General features: G+C 39.5%; 1 gene segment (V, D, J or C); it reads left to right on the forward strand.

Annotated features, from left to right (window-relative positions):
* Positions 1–14114: 14114 nt before the first annotated feature.
* On the forward strand, positions 14115–14631 carry LOC119515992. The segment is given in 2 exon segments: positions 14115–14164; positions 14258–14631. Coding segments are annotated over 2 exon segments (420 nt in total).
* Positions 14632–15419: the final 788 nt, after the last annotated feature.

A 15419-nucleotide genomic window follows, 5' to 3' on the forward strand; every position in this document is an offset into this window, starting at 1 on the left:
CTTACTGGAACCAGATCCCAAAGCCTGGGTGAGAGCCACAGACCACATCCTCTTACACCAGCCAGTGACAGGCTGACAGGTGCACCTGCCTGGCAGAAAAGCACAGGTGTGTCAGCCCTCTAAGAAAAACAATCAGGGAAACCAGATACTGAATATTTTCTCCTTCTGTGACCTGAGCCTGTTCTCATCTGGAAAAACCTGATTGGGGTGGCCTGGGAGGTCAGATGCCTAGACAACAGAAAACTAAAACCTACACTAAGAAAAATGAAGTTATGGCCCAATCAAAGGGACAAAGACACACTTCAACTGAGATACATGAATTTAAACAACTAATGCTAAATCAATTCAAAAAGTTTAGAGAAGATTTCACAAAAGAGATAGAGGCTGTAAAGAAAACACTGGGCATACATAAGGCAGAAATTGAAAGTTCAAAAAAAAAAACAACTAGTAGAATCTATGGAAATGAAAGGAACAAGACAAGAGATGAAAGACACAATGGAAACATACAACAGCAGATCTCAAGAGGCAGAAGAAAACACTCAGGAACTGGAGAACAAAACACCTGAAAGCCTACATGCAAATGAGCAGACGGAGAAAAGAATGGAAAAATAGGAGCAATGTTTCAGGAACTTAAGGATGAAACAAAGTACAAGAATGTACATATCATTAGTGTCCCAGAAGGAGAAGAGAAGGGTAAAGGGGCAGAAGCAATAATAGAGGAAATAATCAATGAAAATTTTCCATCTCTTATGAAAGGCATAAAATTACAGATCTAAGAAGCACAGCATACTCCAAACAGAATAGATCTGAATAGGCCTGTGCCAAGACACTTAATAATCAGATTATCAAATGTCAAAGACAAAAAGAGAATCCTGAAAGCAGCAAGATAAAAGCAATCCATCACATACAAAGGAGGCTTAATCAAATGATGTGTGGATCTCTCAGCAGAAACCATGGAGACAAGAGGGATGTGGTGTGATATATTTAAGACACTGAAAGAGAAAAACTGCCAACAAAGAATCCTATATCCAGCAAAGCTGTCCTTCACATATGAGGGAGAGCTCAAAATATTTTCTTACAAACAGACAATTAGAGACTTTGTGAACTATAGGAAATACTAAAAAGAGCACTACTGAGTGAAGGGAGAAGACAGGAGTGCATGGTTTGGAACACAATTTTGGGAGATGGTAGCACAGCAATGTAAGTACAGTGAACAAAGATAACTATTAATACAGTTGAGAGAGGAAGTTTGGGAGCATGTGAGACACCAGAAGATAGGAGGAAAGATAAAGACTGGGACTGTGTAACTTGGTGAAATCTAGAGTGTTCAATAATTGTGATAAAATGTACAAATATCTTTTCCAAGGGAGAACAAGCAAGTGACAACATGGCAAGGTGTTAAAAATGGGGATACAATGGGGAGGGATGCAATCAACATAAACTAGAGATGGTAACTAACAGAATCATTGTACTATGCTCCCTTTAATATAACACAGGTGATATACCAATGTAAATGCAGCTAAGAGGGGGAAATAGGGGAGGCATGTTAGACACTTGACATTGGCAGTGTTGTCTGACTCTACTCTAATTTGATTTGAGGTTGTTTTCCTTTTGCTGCTTCCTAGCTTTCATTTTTTTTTTTCTCTTTCTTTTGCCTCTCTACCTTCTTTGACTCTTCCTCCTGCTTTGTGGATGAAATGTAGATGACTTTATATTGATAGTGGTGAAGGTGTTTAACACATAAATATGTGACCATACAGAGAACCATCAATTATTTACTTAGGATGGAAACTTTTGTGTGTGAACAAAGCCATCATGAAAAAAAATTGGTTGATGACAAAACCTCAAGGGCAATATACTGGGTGAAATGAGCCAGACACACAAGGACAAATATTGCAGGGTCTCACTGATAAGAACTAATTATAATATGTAAACTCATAGACATGAAATATAAGATACCAAGTTATAGGATGAGGCTTAAGAATGGGGAAAGGTTGCTTAGTATGAGCAGAATGTTCAATTAGGATGAACTTAAATATCTGGAAATGAACAGAGGTGTCAGTAGCCAGATGTGAGAATAAATAACAGTGGTGAATGATGTATGAATGAGGTGGAAAGGGAAAACTCAGAGTCATATACTTCACCAGAAGGAAAGTTGGAGGTCAAAAGATGGGAACGTATAAAACTGAGTCCTATGGTGGGCAATGTCCATAATTAACTGTACAAATATTAGAAATCTCTTCCATGAACCAGAACAAATGTATGACAATACAATTAGAAGTTAATAAAACAGGGGCATGTAGGGAAGAAATATATACGTATTGCAAACTATATACTACTGTTAATACTATTTCAATATTCTTTCATAAACAGTAATTTATGTACTGTACCAATACTATGAGTCAACAATTGAGGGGATTTGGTTAAGGATATGGGGGAATTGAGTTTCCTTTCCTTTTTTTTTCCTTTCTTTCTGCTTTTTAATCTTCTGTTATTCAAATTTCTTGTAATTTAGTGAGGTGAACTATTGCTGACAGGGTGGTGCAGAAATGAGACATGGACACAAAGCTAAGAGTTAAGGGAGCAGGGGGCCCACTGCATCTCATGCTAAGTGGACAACAATGCACTCTTGCTCCAGCTATTTATTTCTGAAGATCAAGTGTATATGCTAAAGGGATAATTTACATCAGGTGTATCAAATGCCATCATCACAGTCACAGGGCACACATTTTTACAGGGCGGGCCTGCATGGCATCTATGCAGGCCTGCAGCTCAGCGTTCTAAGCCACCACCCCAGAAATGCCTTAGGCAACATGGAAGACTCAGTTTCCCACATGTCCCCCTTTTTATTTTAGCCACTGGTCAGATCTCTGTCTGCCACTTGGGCTCCAATTTGAGCCGGGTGTGGGAAACAAAGGAGGCACCAGGGCAGGAGACCTCCCTTAAAAGGGGTGAGGGTTCAGACACTTGCAAAGCTGGAGGGGTGAGGTTCTGTGCCCCACCTCTGTTGGCCCCCAAGTTTTCTCCTGATGGCTCCTCTGTGTCTCTGCCTGTCTTAGGTTGTTCCTTCCCTGAGAATTCTTACCTGTCTCTGGCTAACCTGCCATCCTCCGGGGCCATACAGGGTGATGTAAGAGAGGGGCAATGCCCCCAAAGAGGGTTAGTTTTGTCTCCTTGACAGTCTATGCCCCGTGGCCTCCATGCCCAACAATGGTTTGGACCCAGGCAGCCAAAATAAGGAGGAGAGAAAACTGAACGAACTGTTGCCTTGTTGCAGCAATGGAAGGTTAGGAATATAAGCCCAATAAGTATAATTTCCAGAATGAGCACATGCCGGAGATACATTCACAGCAATAGCAATAAGAGCCAACATTGCTGCCATCAGGTTAGAACCTGTCATAGGCAGCTTATCTCGTTGGACTTGTTTTTCAGCATTCTGACATAATTTCTTTATCTGCCCCCAAGATGGATGTCAGGCTTCCCTAATTTGGGTTGTTGGCCTGATCACTGTTGTCTTCAGTGTCAGACCCTGGAACTGCATCACTGGTCGCTCGATGTCCCATAGGAATTTTCTTTTCTTTGCTGGGTTCATGGTATGGCTTCAGTCCTCGGGCCGGTATCCAAAGTGGTGCTCATCCATCACCTGGGGAAACACAAGCATAACCTCTTCCCCATGTTAATAAAGTACCCATTGTCCATTCATTAGTTAATCATTCATGGGGAGTTCCATCATCTCCTCCTTTTTGTTTTGTTAACATAATTTTTAAAGTATGATGGGCATGCTCAACAATAGCTTGTCCTTGGGGATTATAAGGAATACCACTGGTATGATGAATGCCCCAAGTCATAGTAAAAGCAGCAAATTTTGCAGGTGTATATGCTGGGCCATTATCAGTTTTTAAAGCACGGGGCAAGCCCACAGAGGCAAAACAGGCAAAAAGGTGAATACAAACATGTCAAAATGTTTCACCGGTTTGTGCTGTGGCCCAAAGAAAGCCAGAGTATGTGTCAATGCTGACATGAACAGTGGCTAAGCAGCCAAAGGAAGGGATATCAGTAACATCCATTTGCCATAAATCATTAGGGGCTAGACCACAAGGGTTAACACCAGGATCCTGCAAAGGTGGAGCAGTAAGGAGTTGACAAGTAGGACAAGACGATATCCACCTGGCGGATATAGTCAGCTAGAGCAATTTGCCAAGCTAGATGTTGTTGCAAAATAACTGAGAGTTCTTTAGCAGTTATAGGGAGCACAATTAAATGAAGGTCAAAACCATTGAGTTGTTTTGCCTTTTTTCTGGCTTGAGCAACTAAAGTAGCTAAGAGATCTAGATAAGGGGAAATGGATTTTATGGAAGAATTGGGCAAGAAGATCCATTTTACAAGGTTATCATTTTGCAAAAGCAAACCTGTGGGGGATTTGGGAGTGGAAAAGATAAGTAGAGATAAAGGTTGTGTAGGATCAACATGGGATATCTGAGCTTGTTGAACTTTAGCTTCCACTAACTGTAATTCCTTCTCTGCAGCTGAAGTTAAAGATCTAGGGCTGTTTAATTTAACCAATTTATGTATGACAGAGAAACACAGGATGCAGGCTGCCTATCTTCATAGAAGGTAACATCCTTGTAATGACTTAGTTGGGACTTTCATATGGCCTTAGAACTGTAAATTTTAACTTAATAAATCCCCACTTTTAAATCTCACCCATTTCTGATATTTTGCCTTCCTGCAAACTAGGAAACCTAAACATTTCCTTGGATCTTTTAATAAGGTAAATAATCATTTGTTGGCATCTCCTCCAGGTAAGCTAAAGTTTGGGTCTTGTTTCTCCCTGCAAACATCTGCCTCTCCATTTTACAAGTTTATTGTTTGTCTTGTGATTTCAATTACCTGACATGTTGATGTTAATTATTTAATTCTAAGTTTTCCTGTTTTTGCTGTAAAAATAAAGAGAATTTTTATCTGGGTATTACACTTCTCATAGCAAGAAACTTGAATCAATCCAAGTGCACATCAACAGGTGACTAGACAAACGCACTGAGGCATATACATACATTGGAAAGGTACTCAGCATTAGGACAATGAATGCTCAGGACTCAGTACAATATCTATGGATTACTAAAAATTACACTAATGAAAAGAGTACAAAACCATATATTGTATGATTCAATTTACAAAAATTGTGGATCCAAATTATCCAATGCACCATATGGAAGATCAGTATTTGCCTGGAGTCAGGGTGAAAGGATGAAAGAGGAGGGAGAAGGAATTACATGGGGACAAGAGAAAATCTGTAAGGGTTTTTGAATTGCACACTATCCTGATTGCAGTGCTGGATGCATGGGCATAAACTTATGAATTACTTTAATTACATGCATTCAATCATAGAGCAGCTCTTATTTCAATGAGGAAGTCACAAAACATAAAATTGGGTATATTGGCAAGAAAGTTTTCCAGTTTGCTAAAGCTGCCATTATGCAAAATACCAGAAATGGATTTTCTTTTGTAAAGAGGATTTATTAGGTTACAAATTGACAGTGTTAAAGCCATAGAGGTGTCCAAACTAAGGCATCAACAAGAAGAAACCTTCTTTGAAGAAAGGCCAGTGGTGTCTGGAACACCTCTGTCAGCTGGGAAGGCACAAGACTGGTGCATTCTGGTCCTTTGTTCCTGGGTCTTGATTTCAAAATGGGTTTCCAAAAAATGTGTCTGAACTTCTGTCTCTCTGAGCTTCTCCCTTTCAGTCTCTGTGCATCTTTGCTTTTTCTCCCTGGGCATTTCTCTCTGAGTCTGAGATTCTCTCTTAGAATCTCTGGGGAAATCTCTGGGATTCATCTCTCAACTTAGCATCTCCAAACATCCTTCTATCTGCATCTGCAAGCATCTCCAAGAATCTGGGTATGTGTGGCATGTCAGTTCTCTTGACTCCAGTAATCTAATTAATATCCACTCTGAATGTGTGTGATCACACCAGCATGGAAACAACCTAATGAAAATATCCCATTCAAAATAATTCCACCTCCATAAGACTGGACCAAAAAAACATGGCCTTTTCTGGGGTATATAACAGTTTGCAACTTGCACCACAGGAGAGATGGTGGCATAAATGATGACATATGATGTGTCAGAGAATCTGGGAAAGCATTTCCTATGCTCTGGTTCTCTTTCACATAATTCAGGTAAACACTAGAATGCAGCAAAGCAACAATGGGCTCTCTTACACAAAGGCAGCTGTGGGCATCTAAAGATCACTAGGGTTGTCCCACAGTGTCCTGGTGCTGGTTCAGAGCAGCACATGAGTCCAATGGTGAGGAACACAGGTCCAGACACAGGCTCATGCTTACCAGATACGTGCTCATGGATGTCAAACAACCCCTCTATTTTTATGTTTGTAGCTTCACATTTATGAAATGGTGGTGATATTGTTTCTTCTTTTTTTTAAACAGGTGAATTTAATTTTAATATGTTTTATTTCACAAAAAATCTAAGATATCATCTCATGCAATCAATGTAAGAAAAATTATTAATGAGATAGTTTACATTCTCTTTTTGTACCAAATTTTTAAATCCAATTTGTATTTTACATTTACAGCACATCTTAATTTAGATTTCATGGAATTTGTGAATGAATAGTAATTTATAGTGAATTCAAATGGCCAAGTTGTGCCAAATATAGTTCTATTTTCCCCTAATGGAATCAAGTATCAATTTGAAATGAGAATTTCAATTAAATGATATTAAATGAAATTAAAAATTTAGTTCTGAAATCACACTAATCACATTTCAGGCACCCAACACCACAGTGACAGGGTAATAAAAGGCCCATAGTAAATCTTTCAGGCTTTGTGGTTCATAGGGTCTCTATAGCAACTACTCAATTGTTCCACTGAAAGCAGCCATAGATGATATATAATGAGCATGCTGAGTGCTGATAAAACTTTATTTACAAAAGTAAGCAATGTCAATCCATCAACCCTGAAGCTGTAGTTATGGTTATATGATTATAGATAGCAGTATATTAACAGGAGAATCTGTGTTTATTTTACTTTTTATTCACCAATCTAATCCTATCATCTATTGTACTGAGAGTACCCAGAAGAAACTAATCTTTTTTTCAACGTGTTCATGGATTTTTAAAAATATCCATCTTTGGTCCTGTGTCAAACTTCTGATTAGTCTCCCACCTTGCCTTTTAGCATCATCTCCTATTTTTTTTTTTCCTTTAGTAAGAAACAAAAAGGACCTTGGAAATCAGGAGAAAGGATTGTGTGTATTGCTGGAAGTAAGGGAATCAAATGTGTGTTCCTCAAATCACCCTGCCCATGCTGAGGCCTACAGATTTCTACTATCACCCGGGAAGTGTTTTGACATGTTAGACTCAGGTATAATTTTCTTCTACAGTGTGATTTTGGAAAATGAAATAAGATTATGTCTGTAAGTGTATCACACAGCACAATCACAAGATAAGAAACCACATGCTATCTTTGACCAATGACTCCCACTAGACAGAGTCCAGGGGACAGGAACAGGGCAGGTCTCAGGAAGCTCAGAACCACTGAGTCCAGGGTCCAGGGCTTGGGAAAGAGCTGGGAGTAACAGGGCCATAAACAAAGGGGACATGTCCAGGGACATGCATAGGGGCAGAACAAAAGAGATTCATGTCAGCATGTGGAGTTTATTCTGAGTACTTCTCTCTTGATATTAAGGGAAAGAAGAGATAAAACTGGTCTTGAGACTGCTAGGTGGCTTAAGTTTGAATTGCAGTGAAATTTTATTAATAAACTTATATTTGAGTAATTTCATAAAAAAATAAGAGCTATAAAGTTATGTAAAGCAAACAATATAAACAGAGGTTCATCCACCTGAAATAATGTAACAAACTGATAACCTCACCTTCAAGATATCAAACAGGGAGATGTGAAAATATGTCATCCATGAAATATGCACTTTGTTGTTCAGCACCATCCTCACAGTGAGAAAACTTAGTCTGCATATGGATTTGATTTTCCTGCCTGTGTCTCCCCTCAGAGCACCTTCATTCATGGAATTTCTGAAGACCTTATGCACCAGGTCCTATCCTGGGACATGCCTTATGGGGTTCTCAATAATCCCCAAATTATGCAACAATAATTGATGACTTTGTGTTGAGGACAAGTCCTTTTCACATCATGTTACTGCCACATCACTTGGAAAAAGGATGGAGGTGATTTTTTAACATATATATTATTTAATGTTTAAATAACATTATTTAACATCCATACTACAATAAGCATCTCTCAAGTTCTATTCATGAGATGATAAAATAGAAAGACATATTCAGAGATGAGTGGATCAAAACTGGTCAATATTCAGGTGGGTTAACTGAAGGTAAGTGCTGTTGATCCGCCCCAGTTGTACAGGTGAGAAAAATGGTGCTTGGGCAGTCATGGTTGTGAGAGAAAAAGGCACAAAGAGGCCCTTTCTGGATATCATGGTGAATTACTAGCAGTACTGAAAATACTTAAGAGCAATGAAAACTTACTAAAATGTCACACATAAAGTTACAAAAGAGGAATGGTATCAACAAAGTGGAAAATAGGTGGTTCTGAACACATTTCCCTCCACTGATACTTCATTAATAAGCCAGAATCCATTATAACTAATATTGTCAGGGAATAGATACACCTTATATTTTGTATACATATTAGTAATTCCATATATATGGAATATAAATGTACATAAACAACCACACACAAACACTTATGTATAATACATTGGAGTAGTGTCAAAATGATCATATTCCCAGAGCCATTCTTGATCCTTGGGCCCATCTGACACCTAATTCAACACATTTCCTGCCTTAAAGTAAAGGAACTGGGGATTGGTGAGGGTGCACCCCAGGGAGAGGACTGTGTTCTCCCAGAGCTCAGCCAGCATCCTCCTCCTGGGGTGCCCAAAAGAAAAACACCTCCCCTCATCCCCTTTCACTTTACTTACTGAGTTATCTCTCAAATGCAAATTGCCAAATGGGTAAACAGATGAAACCACAGCACACATCTAATTAAATTTAAGTTCCACTTAATTCTGGATGATACTTTCTGGGAGTGATGGACATTATCCAGCACAACATGAAAGTCTCGTGGTTCTCCCTGTTTCTGTTCAGAGCTCCCAGATGTGAGTGTCCCAGGATTCAGAAATGAAGTTAATGGGAATGATGCATCTGAGCACCTGACTCACTATGGATCTTGTTGTTTTCAGGTGTCCTGTCCCAGGAGTCAGGACCTGGACTGGCAAAGCCCTCATAGACCCTGTCCCTCATTTTCTCTTCTCTGGATTCTCTTTATCCAGCTATGGTATGAGCTGGATCTGATAAGCTCCAGGAAAGGGGCTTAGTGAATTGGCAGGATAACTGGTGGTGGAAGCACATACTGAATAGTGGAAATTAACTCTTCATTCTTGACTTGACATCACAAAGGACAACTCCAAGAATGAAGTTTATTTAAAGTTGAGCAGCCTGAGACTCAAAGACATGACCATGTATTACTGCACAAGAGACACAGTGATTGAAGTCAGGGTTAACCCACATGCAAACCTCCCCTGCATGGCACAGGAGGGGCTGGATTGCAGGGGGCTCTCAACACCACCAGAGGGCACAAAGAGACCATGATTTGAAGGTGCACAGGCCTTGCCTGGGGTTCCCTCTTCCTTCTCCACAACATGTAATCCCCAGAGAACTTCCACTGCATCTTTTCTAAACAGTCCTATGATTTATACATGATTCAAGGAAGGTAGAATTCTGGGCTTGATTTTTTTTTTTTAAATGTTATTACTTGTCTTATATATCTAAACCTGCCTTTTTTCCTGGATTTTCATGGAAGTGTAAATGAAATTGTCTTTCAACAAACTTTATGAAATGCATTCTCCAAACTTATTTCAATCTCTTGTGAATGGCAATGAAAAATAACCTTTGGCTACCATCATGTACTGCTTGAGTCCTCAGGGTGAAGGAGGAGAAAAGAGAAACCCTGACATGGACTCAGGTGCAGCATCTGGTGGCTTCAGTTTCTGCACATGAGTTTTGGACATAGCATATTTGAGTGTGCAATGTGTAATGTGTACCTCTGTGTGTGTGTGTGTGTGTGTGTGTGTGTGTGTGTGTGTGTGTGTGTGTGCATTTGTCTTTGTGGTATTCAGGACCATGATGAATATGAATATGATAATTTTCATTGACATATGAATATTATTATCATGTTCCCACAGTAATGCTGGGACAGGGACGCTTCATCCAAGAGCAGAGGACCAGGAGGCCCATTACAGACAGTGGCTCACAGGGATTCTGACCCTTGCCATCCTCACTGTTCTGGGACACCCCTTCCTTGACCAGCACCTACTTCTGCTCCTGGGAATGACACCCTGCCAAGGACTCTCCCTGTTCTGCACAGGGGGCCCTGTGTCCACTGAAAACAGCAGTTCACTCAGCTGTATGACCGGACTGTCCTCCCACACACTCGGGAATGGTCAGTATTGGCTGCACTGACTGTGTGATCAGCCTTGTGTTCCTGACCCCTGGGCACAGGACTGGCTCCTCTCATGGGGCATCTGTAGGGCTCCAAAGCAATGTGGGGAAAGTCAAAACCAGCATTCACACACTACCAAGTCTCACATGGCTCATGTTTGCTTCTGTTCTGTTTGGCAATGGAGGACACCTAAAGAAGCATAGTGCAAGCATGGGGGTTGTGCCCATGTGCTGGGCACTAGGAAGAAGGAGAATTTTGGGTTCCATTTCTACAAAAGTCAGACATGGCAAGTTTATATATATATTTATGAGTGTGTTTGCATGTAAATATATGAAATTATGCATATTTGCATGCATGTGTGTGTATGTGTGTATATGCACATGAGTTGTGGACATCTTATATTTGAGTGCACATGTTTAATGTGTGTCTGTGTGTCTGTGTGCCTGTGTGTGTGTGCATTTGTGTTTCTATATATGTAGACATGTTTGGATGTCATGGGTATGATAGTGCATTTGCATGTGCATGTATACAGGTATGTGTGAATGTGTACTCAGGTGTGTGTACAAGTACATGTCTCTGGATGTGCTTGTGAGTGTGTATAGGAAACAGATTGCATAGTAGATTTTGTGTGTGTAATGTGTGTAAGTGCTAGTCTATATATGTGTATATATTTGGGTGTGTGTCATACATATAGTAGGTATGTGAGTGTGTGTGTAATAAGTGCATGTTAATGTATATGTGCCTATGTAATGTGTGCATGAGTTATGGGTATAATAATGTGTGAATTGGCTTTCAGCCCAGTAGTTCTGTATGTGCAGGTGATCTTTGATGTGACAATTAATTCTTGGGACACAACAGGGGTAAGAGCCACCCTGAAATCTCCACAAGTTTCTGGATCACCATGTTCATGTGCAGAACTGGGTCAGAGCATCTGTCAGGCTCCAGGAAATGGGCCCCAGGTGTTTCCAAAGAACCCTGCCCTTGTTCCACTTGAGAGAATGCCAAGTTACTAAAGAAAGTTCACTATGACATATATGGCATCAACAGTGTGTGGAATCTCTAAAATGCAGTCTAAAACCAAGAGCAAATCCAGTAATCCTGGACAAAGACCCTAGGATGGAAATGCCTAGTGAGCCTGACTGGAACCACCATGCAGGGCAGGGGCTGGGGCTGTAGGGGGCACTCATGACCCTCTGAGCACAGCCTCAGGCAGATGCAGGGTGCCAGGGAGAGGCTTCCTCTCAGGGGCATAGTTCTCCTTTTTCAAAATACAACATAAGATTTTAACTAGGATAGTTCATGGGTCTCATAATATTGTACTACTTTGGGAAGATTTGCCTCACTCAATAAGGTGACAGAAGTATATTTCAAAAGGGTGAATCTATGTACTATAAATGCCTTAATGGTGAGAACATACAGGACAAGGATTTATTTATTTGTTAAATCAGTGGCTCTGGAATAATTGGACACACAATAATCCAAGGAAGAGCAGATGCAGAGATTAGCATAGCTAACGTGGTCTGGGCTGAGGTTGCAGCAGGAGATGGTAAGTTAGATATTGTGTCAGGAACATGGAAACAAGCTGACAAGAAATCAGTTACTAAAGACAAGGCACAATGGGGATGAACCTTAAATCCATGAATACTGTATGGAATTCCATTATGTGGAGTTTGATAATGCAACTAATGCAATGCATATCATCAGTGGGATAGGAAATGCAGGCCTGGATCATGTATCATAGAGTGCTCTGAGAACCAGATTCTTTTTTTTTCTGAACAGCTTAAGAGTTAAGGGCACCCAGGCAGGTGCTTGAGGAGATTATCTCAGGAGTGCTCAGCATATTTACAGCTTGTCCATGGACGCTGCTGGACACTCAGGTTTGATGGCCAACAGTCATTCCCTCAGTGTTAATAGTGGAATTAATAAGCCATCTTCACCCCTAAAATGATACTATTTTTAGATAATCTCAATGAATCAGCATAAAAAAATACTAGTGTTAGAAAGCAAATGCATTATATGGCAGGGTTGAGATCAACACAAAAATCATTTGTGTTCCTAAATTGATCTTGGAAGAATTTGATAAGGATTTTAAGGAATCAATTCTATCTTTAATAGCATCTAAAGAAATAAAAGATATTAATGAATTTAGCAAAGGAGATAAATTTCTGTACATTTAAAAAACTATAATCTGTGCTAAAGGAAATGGAAGAAAACCTAAAGAATTGGAAAATTATCCTGCATTCAATATTTGAGAGGGTTAGTATTTTATATAAATACTATCTAAAGCAATGTTCACATTGAATGAAATCTTGAATAAATCCTAACATATTTTTATGAAGAAATAGGAGAGTTAATCCTCAAATTTATGTAGAATTGCAAGAAACCTCAAGAGACAAATGAATCTTGAAAAACAAGAAAAAATTTAGAGGATTTGCATTCCAATTTTAAAAACTTAATTCAAAACCACAGCAGTCAAAAGGTGTGGTACTGTAAAAGAATAGAAATATAGACAAATAGAAAGAATAGAGAGACTGTAAGTAAACCCTTGTTTGGTTCAGTGAATTAAAAAAAATACAGTATTATTAGGGAATACTATCAGAGAAGTTAGAGATGCTACCATATATACAACCTAATATTTCCCCTTTCAACACATTCAGGTATATATTTCAGTGCTTTCAATTACATTCCAGTGCTGTTCTACAATTGATTTTTGACAAGTGTGCAAATGTCATTCAATATGAAAGAGGAGTTTCTTTAACAAATCATGCTGAGACAAGTGGACATCTACAGGTTAAAGAATTAAGTTGAATCCTTACCTCTCACTATATTTTGATTGAACATGTATTTGGCTGAACTTGTATTTTTCAAAGATGATAGTATAACAGTGTAGCTTACAAGGGGTGACAGTGTGATTGTGAAAGGCTTGTGGCTCACAATCCCCTTATCCAGTGTTTGAATGGATGAGTAGAAAAATGGGGACAAAAACTAAATGAAAATGATGTTGGGATGTGGGGATGATTTGGTTGTTTTTCTTTAGTTTTACTTTCATTCTTATTTTTTTTATTCTTCCTGTTATAAGGAAAATGTTAAAAAATAGATTGGGGTGATGAATGCACAACTATATGATGGTACTGTGAACAGTTGATTGTACACCATGGATGACTGTATGATATGAGAATATATCTCAATAAAAAATGAAAACACCTCTTTGCCTCTGAAGATGGGAATAAGCCATGTCTGTCTTGTTTCCTAACCACACTCTTCTATGACAGGAATGATAATGGTGAAGCAACTAGGGAAAAATACCCAGTTAGGGTATCCTGTCTGTTGCATTGGGAACCTCAATGGCTTTATCTATCCAATTCCCAGGTCAATTCTGAGAACTTTGTGTATCATTAAATCAGGTTCAGAAATGGATGGATTTTCCATCCCTGGAGATCAGTATGTGGGAGCCCAGTCCTATTGTCTCCATTCACTTCCAACACAGAATTGGTCCTTTACTCTGTTTTGTGATCTGAGGGACAGGGCTTTATGAGGTAAATGCAAATCTTCCTCAGCTCCACCTTCCCCTGTGTTGAAAAGCAGAGCAATTGTCCTGCTTCCATGACTCATGGGCTCCACCATGGACAGGCTTAACTCCATTCTCCTGCTGCTGATTGTTCCTCCCTGTGAGTGCTCTGGGAATTTCATCCCACAGGGATGAAAGGACTTCTCTTCTCACTCTGAATTTGCTTCACTTTCTCATTGTTTTCTCTCCACAGGGGTTTTTTCCCAAGTCACATTGAAGGAGACTGGTCCTGGTATTGTGAAACCTGCCCAGACCCTTACACTGACCTGCACCTTTTCTGGGTTCTCAATCAGCACTTCTGGAATAGGTGTTGCCTGGATCCGTCAGCCCCCAGGGAAGGCACTGGAGTTGCTTGCAACCATATATTGGGATGATGATAAGCGTTATGCAGCATCTCTGAAAAGCCGGCTCACAATCTCTAAGGACAATGCCAGAAGTCAGGTGTCTCTAGCAATGACCAACATGAACCCTGTAGACACAGCCATGTATTACTGTGCAAGAGCACAAAGGAACAGTCCCATGGTACTTTTGTACAAAAACAAGTGTGGGTTCTCAGCTGTGCCCTGACCTCTAGAGAAAAGGAGAGTTCAGTGAAGAAGGCATTTCCTATTATTCTCTAGGGTTTTCTGTTCCCAACCAGCAGAATCATAGCCTAGGTTTCCTTTCTTTTTTCTACTTATAAAAATCATGCCCCTTATCAGTTCATAAAGTCAAGGTAGTATCCTCTTTAATAAGACTCAATCTGACAGGATTGAGTTACATCAGGAAAATGGATCATTTATATGGTGGAGCCTGTTACATGCACTCATATACAAATAAGCACAGTTACTGAACTGTTGGATGTCAAGGGTAAGGAATAGTAGATGAGAAAGCATCCTTATTGGAGGAATACAAATGTTCACTTCTTTTGTCTTGAAGAAGGAAAATGTTACATAAATGAAAATATGTGTGAAATGGAAAAAATACTAAAATTCTTCCAATCATAGGGAGTCTAAAATGAAGTTTCACATCTTCATGTGGGAGCTAGAAGTGATAAATTTTGGGTCTAGGAGATGAATATATTCATAGGGTGTCCAAAAATACCAGGATAGGAGGCAAAACACCTTAGAAACAGATATCTAAATTGAAACCAAGAAATAACTCTTATTTTATCCTGACCAAAGCACTACAGAAAGCATTTCTCTTCAAATAATGATATCCAAGTTTCACATAAAAACACAATAATCTAAAGTTTTAACTAAAGCATTCTGTGAAAAAGATGATCACAGAGATCACAGAGATCAATGAGTGAGCAAACAGTACTGTGAGAGACCAGGAATATCAAAACCTTTGGGTAGTTGGCACAATATATATAG

This window comes from Choloepus didactylus, chromosome 19, assembly GCF_015220235.1.
Source record: "Choloepus didactylus isolate mChoDid1 chromosome 19, mChoDid1.pri, whole genome shotgun sequence".
Taxonomy (NCBI): domain Eukaryota; kingdom Metazoa; phylum Chordata; class Mammalia; order Pilosa; family Megalonychidae; genus Choloepus; species Choloepus didactylus.